This window comes from Lacerta agilis, chromosome 5 (assembly GCF_009819535.1).
Source record: "Lacerta agilis isolate rLacAgi1 chromosome 5, rLacAgi1.pri, whole genome shotgun sequence".
In the NCBI taxonomy this organism is placed as follows: Eukaryota; Metazoa; Chordata; class Lepidosauria; order Squamata; family Lacertidae; genus Lacerta; species Lacerta agilis.
This window is the reverse complement of record NC_046316.1, coordinates 2,634,954-2,649,950: the sequence shown is the minus strand read 5'-3', so window position 1 is coordinate 2,649,950 and position 14,997 is coordinate 2,634,954. Positions and strand designations below refer to the sequence as shown.

At 44.5% G+C, this 14,997-nt stretch overlaps 1 protein-coding gene across 4 annotated transcripts in view; it reads right to left on the bottom strand.

The window, feature by feature from the left end:
• Window positions 1-385: 385 nt before the first annotated feature.
• Window positions 386-14,997, bottom strand: part of KIAA0930 (KIAA0930 ortholog) — a 57,076-nt gene continuing 42,464 nt past the window's right edge. The window contains exons 3-10 of one of the 4 annotated variants that reach the window (XM_033148280.1): window positions 14,726-14,833; window positions 10,323-10,400; window positions 10,124-10,225; window positions 7,842-7,982; window positions 5,559-5,753; window positions 4,822-4,984; window positions 3,476-3,631; window positions 386-907 (exon numbers count right to left, since the gene is read on the bottom strand). In XM_033148280.1, coding sequence (XP_033004171.1) covers window positions 867-907; window positions 3,476-3,631; window positions 4,822-4,984; window positions 5,559-5,753; window positions 7,842-7,982; window positions 10,124-10,225; window positions 10,323-10,400; window positions 14,726-14,833 — 984 coding nt within the window. In that variant the 3' untranslated portion in view covers window positions 386-866. The remainder of the gene's footprint in view (window positions 908-3,475; window positions 3,632-4,821; window positions 4,985-5,558; window positions 5,754-7,841; window positions 7,983-10,123; window positions 10,226-10,322; window positions 10,401-14,725; window positions 14,834-14,997) is intronic. The other 3 variants (XM_033148284.1, XM_033148281.1, XM_033148283.1) reach the window with 3 other exon arrangements.

The window sequence follows — 14,997 nt, the reverse complement described above, 5'->3', positions numbered from 1 at the left end:
TCTTTAGGTTTCCTGCTTCTCAAATGCAGACATTCTATGCTACTAGAGACAGATTTGCTCCTAGAAGTAATAGCCATAATGAAACCAAATCACATTTAGCACATTTCTTCAAAGTGTTGATCTCGCTCTTTCAAGCCTTTTTGGCTGTACTTTTCGCTGATCTTTGGTAGCTGAAGATGCCATTGCGGAATCAGTATGTGAGCCTTAAAACTATATCACTCATGGGAAGCGTAAAGAAAGACCAAGACTTCAAGTTCCGTTTGGTCTGCTCCATCTAAGTCCCTAACTTCCCTTTGCTGTTATACTATTCTGCTACCCTAACAACTTCAAAACACATACACAAAGTTGTTTGACGATGCAACAAAGGAGTGTTCTCAACCATCTCTCAGAAGTTCATTGAAGTTCATTGGTACATCAGTATGAAATCCTATGGACATTTCTCTCGAAATATATAAAGGTTAATACATTCTGTACAGGTTGGTTGGTTTTCAGTTATGAAGTAAACACTGTAACAAATGGTTCATAAAGCATAGTTTTAAACACAGCCCCAACTTTTGTGTTGTTGGGGTTCCTTTTTGTTCTTTATTTCCCCCTTTGTCTTCTTTATTGGTCAAGTTATTTCTGCCAGTCATAACTATAAAGAGATGTAGTCTTTTTGTTTTCCTGAAGGGAGTATATAGTATGTATAGCAGAGGGAGGGAGGAAGAGGCACTTTTTGAATGGCTGGCTGGTAATTCCCAAAAACATCCCTTTTTTCAGTGTTAAGTTCCTGACACTAGGTGGTGCTGCTGTGACAGAAGAGCACTGTAGTTGTTGGCTTTTAGGCACTTGGCTGCATGGCTTCCAAGGCAGTGCCCAGCTCTCTGCTATGTCATCAGAATCGGTTTCTGCCGCACCTCCAGAATATCTAAGCAAACAGAAAAGATGACAGGATCGTGATTCCGGGTCACAGTTCTTTTGCTATATATAATATCTCAATGAGTAAAGATGCTTGGGCCTCGTTCGCAGAGATCTTGAAATCATTGGGGTGCTTCCACCTAAGCTAGAACCCTCACATTTTAAACCACATGCAAACCACATGTTTAAAAAAAAGAACCTGGAGGGGAACATTATTTCCTTTCAGCTGAAATTGGGGGGTAGACAAAACATAGCCCCAAATGGATAAAGTGCTTCCACACTGTCACTAAAGTTGAACTTTGAAATGCACACACAAATATTTGTGCTGCTGCTTCTGCAGGTGAAACCTTTGTAGACACGCAGTCCAAAGCACAATGGCTATTGGCAGAGGTTGAAAATGGGGTATTGCTTTGAACTATCAAAACAGGAGACATTGTGAGTTGGATGCTGGCTGTGGGCAGGGGCGTAGGATGGCTCCTCGGTACCTGAGGCGGCGACCGGAGGCACCCCTGGGGGTGGGGCATCGTGACATCACTGCGGCTCCAGCCCCGGCAGTGGGAAAAAAGCCCTTTAAAAAAAAAGCAAAGCAAAGGCAAGCAGTCTGCTTGCCTTGGCTTTTCTTTTCTTTAAAGGGCTTCTTTCCCTGCTGCCGGGCGGAGCTGCCCACAGGCACGAGGGGGGCTAGCGAGGATTGGGGGGGTGCCACCCTTGTGACAAGCGTGCCACCCCATCTCCTCGTTGGCCGCCCCGGCAGCTCCACCCCGGCAGTGGGGAGAAAAGAAAGGAAAGCAGGCGCCAGCAGCTGGCTAAGCCAGCAATCATGGCGCCGCCAATCGCAGGGAGCGGTGCCCCCCACCCCAAGTGTCACCCCCACCCCAGGGCGCTGCCTGGGGCGGCATGCCCCCCGCCCCCCCTCACTACGCCCCTGGCTGTGGGCTGTATCCAGCCGTGCTGTGCTGCTTGCACAATGAGACTTCTCTCCCCTGTACACCTTCAGATTCTGCTCACAAGGGTTGGAGGATCCTCCAAAGCAGGTTTTGAGGTTGTGCAGGAGAGGAAAGGAAAACGAACCTCTATTGCAAGAGTGGAACTCTGCAATATTGGGTGCAACCCTAAATTAATTGCATCGAAGTGCAATGGAATTTGAATTATAACTAACTTTTCACACTGACAGGTGGGTAGCCGTGTTGGTCTGCCATAGTCAAAACAAAATCGAAAATTCTTTCCAGTAGCACCTTAGAGACCAACTGAGTTTGTTCTTGGTATGAGCTTTCGTGTGCATGCACACTTCTTCAGATACACTGAAACAGAAGTCACCAGATCCTTAAATATAGTGGGGGAGTGGGGAGGGGTATTACTCAGAAGGGTGGTGGGAATGGGTGATAGGCTGATAAGTGTGGAAAACCTGTTGACGACTCTAAACGGCTGCAGTTAGTCTTGCAGGGAAATGCAAGGGGTGAGATGGCTAAAGATGGCTTTGTTATGTATAATGAGATAAGAATCCAATGTCTTTGTTCAAACCAGGTTCCTCCATGGTTTTAAGTTTGGTGATTAGTTGCAATTCAGCCACTTCTCTTTCCAGTCTAAATGGACATAAATCTGATATCAGGAATCACAAGACAGAGAAACCAGTAGGAGAACACTTCAATCTCCCAGGACATTCTATAAAAGATCTCAAAGTAGCTGTCTTAATACAAAGAAATTTCAGAAATAGACTGGAAAGAGAAGTGGCTGAATTGCAACTAATCACCAAACTTAAAACCATGGAGGAACCTGGTTTGAACAAAGACATTGGATTCTTATCTCATTATACATAACAAAGCCATCTTTAGCCATCTCACCCCTTGCATTTCCCTGCAAGACTAACTGCAGCCGTTTAGAGTCGTCAACAGGTTTTCCACACTTATCAGCCTATCACCCATTCCCACCACCCTTCTGAGTAATACCCCTCCCCACTCCCCCACTATATTTAAGGATCTGGTGACTTCTGTTTCAGTGTATCTGAAGAAGTGTGCATGCACACGAAAGCTCATACCAGGAACAAACTCAGTTGGTCTCTAAGGTGCTACTAGAAAGAATTTTCGATTTTGTTTTTCACACTGATTTCAACAGGATCTAAGTGCAACTAGCTCAGTATGGATCCAATGCCAATGTCCCTAATTCCATGAATGCGGGTTAACACTACTGCTGTGAGAAGCCGTAGCAGAGGCTCTCCTATGTGGACTGCTCAAACTCTCCTGGAGGTCCAGGAAGGAACAGCAGAGAAGAAGCTCCCTTCAGTACTTAATAGACAATGGCTGAATTCTCTTCACCATTTGACAGACCGATAAGCAGCAGCTCCAATTGTTTGCGGTGTCTTCACATTGTTATATTATTGAAAACTTACCCAGCTGTGCTCCCTTTTGGAGTTAATTCATGCTTTTGAGAGAACTGTCACTTGGACAGAAAGGGCACACTCCACTGGGAAGGTCTCCTGCACATATGCAGAATGGGAGACGTTCCTCCACACCTGCCTCTCATTCCAGCAAGGCGCGTGCAGGAGAGGCTGCTTCTGAAATGCGGACGAGGCTTTCCTCACCTGTTAAGATCCGATGCAATGGCAATGTGACGTAGGTTAGATGTGCATAGAGAAGGAAGTTTTCATCTGTTCTGTTTAGCTTCAGCCACGAGCCCACCAGAGACCTTCCCGTTCCAGACAGAGACCGCGAGCGTAGGTTTGTTGCATTGTGCAGATCTGCCAAGATACAACAAAGCTGCAGGAAGTAAGCAAAACGTTACTGCCCCCAGCAAACACGACCACTGCCTTGCTGAATCCAGACCAGAAGGCCCTTCAAGGGCAGCTCCCCATTGACCAACACTGCCCTGGGAAGCTCACAAGGCAAGGGATGAATATCGCAGCCAGGCACCCGGTAATCACAGGCAGCCTGCCTCCGAACATGAGAGGGCCCATTCAGCAGTGATAGCTAAGAGCTGTGTGGGGTTTGTATACAAATCAGCCTATTATTCAACTCAATACAACCTTCTCTGACTTGGAAACTCTTGAAGGGTTTCAGGCAAGGGTCTTACCCAGCTCAGTTCCCTGTGATTCAGTTGCTGGAGACATCATGAGCAGAATGTGGAACCTTTTCTGAATTAAATGCATGTCCTTTATCACTGATTTATTTATTTACAATGTAGGATGGCAAATGTCTTTCTAAGCAAGTCCATCTTCACCATCTTCCTCAAAATCCTAAGCCAGTTAGTCAAATGTCCTTCCCACTACACAGAATACCTTGTTCTGCATCACCTTAGACCTGATCTACAAACCAACAGAAAATGAGTTGATAGAATTCTGCAATGGTAAGCTGGACCAACACATTTTGCATTTCAGGGGTGGGAAGCCATTTCTGAAGGTTCCCTCACTTAAAAAGCTCCCTGCAAGTAGAAAACTAGCAACACCTGGGAGAAAAGGTTCTAGTCTTGCCCTCCCCCATTGTGCTAGTTTTCTACTTGCAAAGAGCTTTTTAAATAAGGGAACATTCAAAAATGCAATTTCCACCGCCTTCAATCTGAAACGGTAATGTCACCTCATTGTCCTGCATGTGTATCAACCTCAGGCAGATTTACTGTCCAGTCCTGCTAATCTCACAAGATAACCTCGCACCACAATGTAGTGTTTTCCACAGTTGCGAATACCACAATCAGATAACAACTAGGTGGCTCCATGGGTCAAAGTGACGATAATAAGCAAATACATCTAAAAGTTTAGTTTGCAAAGGCATGAACTCTAGTTCTCAATGGGACTACTACCTTAGTCCATCTTTTCTCATTTTTGTGTGTCACACAGTTGGGCTGAGAGAATCCAAGTCTGACTTAGTGACATCAGTAGACCAGCAGCAGCCACCCCTTCAGCCCAGCCATGCCTCAAGGTCACGCTTCTCTCACCTCCACTGTCATCATCCCTAAAGAACTCTTCGCTGTCATTGGCAGAATGTGATTTCTTCATTTCAGCAATTCGATTCCGCGGCACCTTCCTTTTGAGGGATGGGGAGAAGAAAGAAGGGCGGTTGTTACGTTCCGGAGTTGGAGGTGTGCTGAATGAAGTGAGCTGAAAGTAGAAAATCAGAAATAAATTGGGAAGGAAGGTTACGAGATAATATTGACTGCTCTATGTTTTGATTGAGATTGTATTTTATTTTAAATCTCATTCAATGGTTGTCTGCTCTGAATTGCAGTCTGGTGGATATAAAAACTGCTTCCTGAACACTGTTTTGAAAACGCATTCTTCTGGCTACTGAACAAACACACATGAACAAACCACCATTTATGGACAGTGACCATTTAGGGACAGCTGACCTTTTAATGCCAAGTTAACCAATATCCAGTAGTTTAATACAGTAATTGCCAGCTGGCAATATAGAAGACATACCTGGACTTCAAAGGCAATTTTACTTAGATCTTCTAACTTTAACAGAGAAGGAGATATTGAAAGGTTTTCTGACAGTTTCACTTTAGAGCCAAACTGGCTTCCAAAGCTGCAAGATGAATTCTACTGTTTCGGTTTTTATTTGACGCAGACATCCTGCCCAACTGAGGTAGGTAGATTTGAACAGCAAAGATACACTTCTGGCTCCTCAACAAATGGAGTTCTCCAGAGTCCAAGATTGGAGAAGTTAACTCACTCTCTCATGCAGAGGTGAACCTGGGTTTGAATCTTCCTCTGTCCCATAGGGAGACGTGTCACCAGTTGAAACGCGACTCACGGCCATTTCCGCGTGTCCTTTTCCTTGTGGCCCTTTCATTCGCACAAATTCCATATTATTGAATTTGTAAAAGCCAAAGGACATCCTTTGTGCCATTTTTGCTGCAACGCTTACCTAGAATGAACAGTAAAAATGTAAGATTGGTTATGGGATTCCCAGCCCAGGGAAGGTCGATGCCTACATTGCTGTCATTCAGGTGCCAGGTTGAGGCATTTTGTTATCTCAGGTGTTAAAAATTATTTAGATCTGTGAAACTGGCACTTCTAAAACTGTCCCTTAATGTCCATTCCGTGCTTTTAAGAACTTCATATTTTAGTGTGGAAGCTCCTCTTCTCTGGAACTTCCTGCCTATTAATATTTGGCAGGGACAATCATACTCTTATTGACACCTGCTAAAGAGAGTTCTGTTTACCCAGACAAGTATTTTTATTATCTACATTTGCTTAAAAATATATTGATCTATATTTTGATCATTTTTGTGTGTCTGCTGTTTCTAAAGTCTGCATTTACTGTTGTTTTCTATTTGTGAAGCACTTTCCACTAGTTTAGGCCAGTATACCTACTGCAGCCTTCTATGGGCAGAGATACCCTTTTGAGTCTTATCCATGTTCTGGCCTTGGTCAGTTTCAATAACTGTAACTAAATGTGGGCTAACCCTTGAAAACATTTGGAAACTTCAGCTGGCTCAGAATGTACCAATCAGGTTGTGGACCAGGACTTGCATATCTGAGCATATTTTGTTCGCACTAGAAACTCTTAACTGGCTTCCACTTAGGTCTTGGATGCAATTTGAAGTGCTGATTTTAGCTACCAAACTCTTAAAAAAAAAGTGGCAGCACTGTATCTAAAGGACTTCCTTCTTTCATACAAAGCTGTTTGTTCATTAAAGGTAGTCTTTGGTGATCTTGCTCCAGGAGCTTCCACCTTCAGATATTAGGTGGGTGGCAACTGGTGTGAGGTCCTTATCCGTGACAGAGCTCAGACTATGGAATTCTCCAGACAGCCTGGTTTCTTTATGCACAACCATTTAGACACATGGCTAAAACAGGATCATCTAGAAAGTTATTGAAATGCACAGAACACATCTTTTTGCAGGAAGCTGGTACAACAGTCTGCATTTCGACTGAGAGCTTTCTACACCCGAACACCTTTCCCATTTCCAAGAGAACTCAAGTGCCTTTTGCTTCTCCTAGTAACAGTTTATGGCTACTTAAGAAAGTCTGGTTTTACGATTCAAGAAGCTTAAGAGTAAACTGGGACTGAACCCTCTCTGCTCCCTGCCCACATAAGCACTTTTCTCCCAGTGAGCTGTAGCAATACAGTACGACAAGGTAAAGCGAGGAAGGGACCAGGGTAAACCTATCCCCCATGTTGTTGTAAAAAACAGGCAATAAGTCGCTTTAGGCAAAAATGAGGCAAACACAGGAATACCCATTTACAGGTAGGTAGCTGTGTTGGTTTGCCATAGTCAAAACAAAATTAAAAATTAAAAAATTCCTTCCAGTAGCACCTTAGAGACCAACTAAGTTTGTTCTTGGTATGAGCTTTCGTGTGCATGCACACTTCTTCAGATACACCAGTGTGTATCTGAAGAAGTGTATATCTGAAGTGTGTATCTGAAGTGTGTATCTGAAGAAGTGTGCATGCACACGAAAGCTCATACCAAGAACAAACTTTGTTGGTTTCTAAGGTGCTACTGGAAGGAATTTTTTATTTTGTTTTGACAGGAATACCCAGCGCGGTCACCTGTTAGATATCAACCTAGCTAGGCAGGTGACCATCACCAAAAGGGCTCTCACCCTATTGTCTTTTTTTTTAATGCTTTATTGAATTTTTTAAAAAAGCATACATTCAGAAAAGGAAAAATACATATTCCCACGTGCTTAGTTTCTTTCCTTATACACAATTTCTATAGCGGCTTCCCATCACCCCATTGTGGATCCTAAATGCTTCAATCATGTGTCACACTTTTCTTTGTCAGTCCAAATCAATCTCCATTATTTTATTTTCCTATAGTTTTCTATTGAGATGGTTGGGCAGTGTTCTCGAAGCGACTGGCATGAGTTTGGCCAAACTGCGGGAGGCAGTGGAGGATAGGGGTGCCTGGCGTGCTCTGGTCCATGAGGGCACGAAGAGTCGGACACGACTGAACAACTGAACAACAACAACAAATAGTTTTCTACATTTCTGCAGGGCTCTCACCCTATTGTCATAGACCTTCTTGAGGGCTTCGTAGCGGATCGATCCCTGGAAGATAACTCCTTGGAAGGTGTTGCTTTTGTCACTGGCAACCAGCTCCACACAGACCATCTCACCTTCTCCTACAGTCATATCGCTGAACACCTAAATGAACATCCAAAAAACTTACACTTAGTAGGAGGGAAAAACAGTAGCTCTAGATAGCTAAAACTTCATTTGCTGCCGCCTATTTTACATAGGTTGCAAAACTCAAATGTACTTTTCAAGGCACACGATGCCGGAAAGCAAATTCCAAGTGATTGGCCTGGGAGCACTAAAACTGGTAGCAGTTAAAATGTATCCTATTTTATTTTTTTGAGCGAGAAGGGCAGTTGGGGGGGAGAGCATTAAACATGAAATTGCCCAAAATGCTCACACAGCATAACTTAATACAATATAATCCCAGGAGTGGGGGTGGAGGGGGGAGAGAAATTGAAGGTTTATCATTTATCTCCCCTTCCCCACTGAAGCCATCTCTGCTCTTCCAAAATGGGGCATGGGGTGGGGGGAATCATCAGAAAGTGCTTCCCTCCCAATTCTGCTGACTTAAGGTCTACTGTCCAGTGAGGAACACAACGCCATCATGGGAGGCACAGGGAGAGAGGGAGAGAGAGACCACACATCAGGTCTCCCCTTCCCATCACCACCATGTCACAGCTCCAACATCAGCTGAGCCTTCTTGGTCCCCCAAAAGACCCCCAAGTCCAGTGGAAATTTAGGAGCTGGCTTGAAATTTAGGAGCTGGCTTGAAATTTAGGAGCTGGCCTTTCATTTCCAATGGGAGAGAAATAGCGAAAAAGGAGGGGGGGGGCAGAAGAGTACAAGGGAGCTTCTCTTCTGCCAGCAAGAGCAGGTCAGGGGGCTGGATATGGTGGATTAACAACCTCCAGTTTTGCCCAGGGCCAACCTTCAGAGTGGCTAAGGAAAAGGACAATCTCTAAGCCTTTGGCAATATTTGATAAAGGTAAAGGGACCCTGACCGTTAAGTCCAGTTGCAGACAACTCTGGGGTTGCGGCGCTCATCTTGCGTTACTGGCCGAGGGAGCTGGCGTACAGTTTCCGGGTCATGTGGCCAGCATGACTAAGCTGCTTCTGGCGAACCAGAGCAGCGCACGGAAATGCCGTTTACCTTCCTGCCAGAGTGGTACCTATTTATCTACTTGCACTTTGACGTGCTTTCGAACTGCTAGGTTGGCAGGAGCAGGGACCGAGCAACGGGAGCTCACCCCGTCGCGGGGATACGAACCACCAACCTTCTGATCGGCAAACCCTAGGCTCTGTGGTTTATTTGATAAGATACTGCAAAATTTTGACATGCAGTTTATTTAACAAGGTAAAACAGTTACTGAGCTTTTTCCAAGTCTTTCCTTTGGGCGTTGAACTTGCTTTACAGTATTTTGCATATGTCTGTCTGCAAGTGATTAACATGTGTAGGTAAGGTTCCTCTATGTTTACAGGTCCCCTGTACCAACAGGTAAGCCAAAAGCCGGCTTAGGCTCAGAGGGGAGACCGTCAGGAGCCCCACATAATCTGCTCCAAGCTTTGTAAGTAAAAGGAATACAAGTAGAGGAGACAAACTCAGGTGTGTCCCAGATGCTCCCATGCAGTGCAGTTACGTTAAGTAAACACAGCACTGTTGGCTGGAGCTGCCACAACTATTTGAAATCCAAGACAAGCGCAAGAGTTTCCCTAGCATGGTGTCCCCTCGCTGTATCTGTCTTTCAATCCTCTACCTGAATGTCATCTAAGGATCCCGAGGCGTCCACAAAGATTGAACCGTTCCTACTCATTGGCGTGGCAAGTTCTACCTGGTGTGTTGTTGTTTGAGGTATTAAGGGGGGGGGGTAGGAGAACCCACTTCTTCGGGGGACAGGAACCGGCACTGTGTCCAGTCTTGGTTGGATAAGGGCTTTGTTGTGTTAGTAGCATAATTAAATTCCAAAGGGGCAGAAAAGGCTTGGAGGAGTAAGGATTTTTTAATGGTTTGTAACCTAGCTATTAACACATCCTGGGACTGTTGAATCTGCTCAAGGGAGGCTAAGAAAAGCAGCTCCTTTTCATTTAAGGTATCATTTTTGCGTTCATTGGGAGGGAGTAAAAAATTTTTGGAGCTTAGCCTTCTGTTTGGAAGTTTTGACTGCCTCCGGTTGGACTTGTTTGTAGTTTTCAGAAGCCATTACCAATTCTGTACGCAGACTAGTAGGGACAAGCGCAAGAAATGGCATCTGTTCTTGTGAGTGACCTACCTCTTCAAAGTTGTCAATCATAAAAAATATGTTTGGATAGCTGATCTTCGATTCCTCCCCTTTGCTATCCATAGGGTGCTTACTTGGAGATGCAAAGACTTGCTGGAAGAAACCATTTGAAAGATGTTATTCGCTTGCTGCACGGATATTGGCATGTACATAACAGGAAACGGGCTGAGATCAAGGCTGCACTTCTCACCTGGGATTTCTTTTTATGAATGTGGATATCCCCTCCGTCTGAACGAGTACACACCGCACAAGTCACTATGTAATCCAGCTGAAACAACACCAAGGCGTTGGGAAAGAAGCATTAATGGTTGTACACAACCAAAGCAGAATGACAGCCTTAACAGCTTTTTTCATTAAGCTTTCCTCCCCGCCATCAGCAACTAGAGGAGAAAATGTGACCTTCCAGTTTCCATTTCCTCTCTCTGATTCATAAATACCGTACTCTGGTCTGCTTTTTAAAGGCAAGTTCCTTCCCCAGTCAGTGTCTAACTGCTCTGCAGATACCCTCCTCCTAGGACACACACAGCCTAGCTCAAAAACAGCACTTTTATCAAATGAGGATCATGCAACCAGATATTTCAAACCAACATACAATTCCTCACCTCTGCAGCTCCTTGCCAGGTGCACAATTTCTACTTTGCCCATTGTTTCCACAAGTCTTCCTCCTCTTCTTGCTGACGCTTTCTTTCCCTCATTCAATCCCTTCCCACAACAACCCCCTTTCCCCAACGTTCCTTGATCTGCAGCCTTTCCCAGCCCCTGTCTCCTCTCGTTTCCTCTTTCCTCTACTCCTCCTTTGCCAGACCTTTCGGCTTACCTTCCTAAGATCAGAGCAGCTCAGCCAATGGCAGGAGTGCCAGCTTGGCCCCGCAATCATGGGTGCCCGGGGCCGTGGGTGCAATGCAGCGTCCATGGCCCTGGCACTGAAATCTGTGGGTGCTCAGTCCCTTCATGGAGATTTTTGTGGGTGCTCAGGCCCCAGGGAGTTGGCACCCCTGGCCAATGGCAGACCACAGACACTTCTACCTGCAGAGGTTTCACCATCGCAACTTTAATATCCCTACTCTGTGACAATAAATATAGCAGGTCAGAGAACAAAGGCCAACAGAAAGAGGAAGACTTCTCCAAGGGCAAAAGCAGCCTGAAAGGGGAACAGAAAGCTACATCCACACATTTGAAACCTGGGGGGGGGGGCAGAGGGATTTTATTTTTTTTAAAGGCAGACACCATCTTCAAAACTTTGTAGTTGAGAAGTTACCTGCTTTTCGATGATACGTTTGCATTCTGTCATACTCTCAATATACAGAAGGGTAAGATAGCTTATTTTACTTATGTATTTTTTTATTTTTACTTTTTAATTGTCTATTGTAGCAGTACACCAGAATGAAAACAGACTCAATAACAAGGAGGTGAACCATTAACTTTTAGCTCCTGCTTTTTTAATTGACTGATCTAACAATTTAATATTGTTGGGCTAAAAAGGGGGAACACAGCACATGACAAATGTTCTAGAATGACCCAACATCTATTTTATGGAATTTGAATCCAATCTTTCCTTAAAGAGTGCTCAAGTCAGCTAAAACCACAGATTAAGACCAAATGTACATCAACAATATAACAGCTTTAAAAACTGAATCATTTCTCTCTCTTTTTTTTTTTTTTTTTTAAAAAAAGTCAAGATTCCAAATTTTTAGCAAGAAAACTCCCAGGCTGTACATGATGTCTAGCATGTTCAATGAGTAATAAACTGCAGAGAAGTCTAGACTGACGATTAAGTGGAAACAAAGATCAGTCTCTGTACTCCAACATACTGTGCAACAGCTAAGGCAGGAGCTGCTAACCTGAAACAACAGGAGACAATTGTCCTCTAGATCAGAAATGACAGGCGCCAGCTCAACCTAGAACCGTGCATATTCCAACATAGTAGTCTCACCAGCAATTGTTTTCATCTATAGCTGATATAATCCAGAATGGTTGTCCACTGGTGCACAGCCAATGTATGATTTCAGTAAATTTCACAGACATACATTTTGCATTGGCATGCATTAAGAACAGTACCTGTGAGGTTTGAGGTCAGGGTCTTCCAGAAATGAAAATATTAAATCATGGTTTAAAACCAACAATGGCTTAGCATTATGTATGAACACAACCAGCGTGGAAAGAAGTGACCAAGGTGGCCCAATTAACCATGGTTAAACGAGAACGTTAAGATTTGGAAAACCAGTCTCCAACAGTCGTGCTTAGGTTTGTTGGGCCACCTTATCTCCAAACGCCAAGCTACAAAGGCACAACCGAAGAACAAATGGAAAACAAAACACACTATGGGGGAGGGGAGTCAGGGCTCATCAGTGAGAAAACTCATGGTTTGCTGAACAAACCTTGTTTTAAGACCAATGATGGCTTAGCATTATATAGGAACATAGCCAGAGTGACTCGGGCTGATCAGATGGACCTTTCCCAGTGTTTGGACAATCCCAGGATGAAGAGAGCCAATTCTGTGGGGCAGCCCCATGTGATCCCACCTGCCAATGCCATTGCAGGCATTTATACACTTTATTACTGCTATGGAATGAACCCGCAAGTAAGTAGTTTCCATCTTCCTAGTGTTGTAAGAATTTTAAGGTATTTTATTTATATATAATAATTGCTATTAATGTACCAAAACAAATAAGGCCACATGTCTGAAAAACAGCACAGGAAGACAGGCCTCACTCCCAACTGACCAAGTATTTCTTTGTCTCAGGAACAAAGGGGGGGGGTTGCCCCTCCAGCTACTCAGCAGCCCTCTGCCTGAGTGATAATCTCTGGCATCCTGATATCTGAGTGTCAGACAAAAAGGTGTGATTAACTTGGCTGGGATATAGGGAAATGTAAATATCTTTTGTTTCACTTGATGGGTTTTTGGTGGAGGGCAAGAGGCATGGGGGCAGGGTCCAAGATGCTCAGATGATTGCTACCAGACCCTCCCAATTTGTGATGTAATTCTAATGTATGGAGGGGTGGTCTTGAGCTGGAGGGGGGCAATTTCAAAAATCTATATAGGAGCTTGCACGCCTTTGTTCGAGGTCTTTTGCTTGCAAAAACACCCTGCTGCAGCAGTTCTAATAAAGGGCTACCGCCTTGCCTTGGGAGATTCTGTATTGTCTCTATTTTATTCACAAGTGCTCTTGAGAGGAGGGGAGCCCTACTAAGGCTCTCCCCCGGGTTCGTGGACTCCCTTCTGGGGTTGAACCTAATTTTTGCAACACTAGCATATGTATTATTTAGAACCAGGTGTTGCTGGACTCCTACCAAACCTGAGAATCGGTCATAAAGGCTGAGGATGATGAGGGATGAAGTCCAACATTGGAAAAGCCAGAAGTTCACCACCCCTGATTTAAGAGGATACCTGAACACTTTCTTTTTTGTGGTTTGGACAGTTACTAGACACTTACAACGCTAAAAAAAATAGACAAGGCATTAGCAAAAGCTACATAAAAAGGGCACACACAGGATGGAGTAAAACTGGACCTCTGAGGTTTCTGTGATGGATGTGTGTTAGTGATTGTGGATATGAGAAGAGCAGAGCCCAGACACGACTAGGCAGGGGAATGATTATTTCACAAAATCCAAGAGACTGGTTCTTGTGCCTCTACCCTGCCACGCGACTGAATAATGGAAGGTAAGTGGCACAATCAACTTCTGGGTCCTCTCTCTTTACCCTTCAGTATTTGAGAAGCACCAATCCCCTGAGAAAATCAAGTTGCTACCTCTGAATGCAAATTCCGGGACAGAGCTGATTTTCTTTCCAAACTTGAGGAATATCCCTGTATTGCAGGGGCTTGGACAAGATGACCTTCAGGGTACTGTTCTTTCCAACCCTACTATTCTATAATGGCAGGGGGTTGGACTGGATGGCCCTTGTGGTCTCTTCCAATTCTATGATTCCATTATCACCCCAACAAGGCACTTTAAGAAGTTCTCTCTTTTCCCCTTGTTGTGCCCATTGGACAGCTTCCATTACGTTATCCTATTTGCACTAAGGAGAAGGACGATGCTTCTTCAAAATAACCCCCAAAATACTGGTCTTGCCTTACACCCAGCTAGGATACAAAGCTGCATCTGGAAATGGTAGGCACCATTGGCCTTTGACTGATCCCTCAGATGCCTCCATCCAGCAACACGGGGCTACCACACAGGTGATCATCAATTCACAAGCGACACATAAGCCCCAGCACTCCATGAAGAGCTCATATATGGAAGGACCACCTTGGATGCAGCCTTATACCATTGAGCTCAATATTGTCAACACTGACTGGCAGTGGCTCTCCAGTGTCTCAGGCTGGAGACATTCCCACCCCTATCTGGAGATGCCAGGGATTGAGCCTTTTGCATGCAAAGGAAATGCTCTACAGCCTTCGCCCTTGACCAGGTAAACACAGGCAATTTTGGACAGGTGAAATTCCTATATCCATATGAAGCAAAGGGCACGGGGCCAATGAAACTGCCTTCCCATCACAACCACACACAGACAAAGTAACTGTGTTCCATAAAGGGAAGGGCCTTACTATAATAATACAAGCAAAGCCTGGAGAAACAGAAAGGTGAGGCTACCTTTTGAAGGATAAGATTCAAGCAGACACTTTCCTCCCAGTCGATATCTGGATCTCCCAGGCCAGGCAGCTTTTTAGAATCCCTGCGGTACACTTCCACTTCAACCTGCTGAGGGGGGAAACCAAAAGGTGTCTTTAAGTAATGGGAAAACTCATATTTGAGTGGCTACAAATTTATTAAAAGCAAAGGCAGCTCACAGTCAAGAAACACAAGCAAAGGAGAAGGGCAGGGAGATTACTCAAAGCAGTGGTCATTCAAGGTTGTTAACTTCC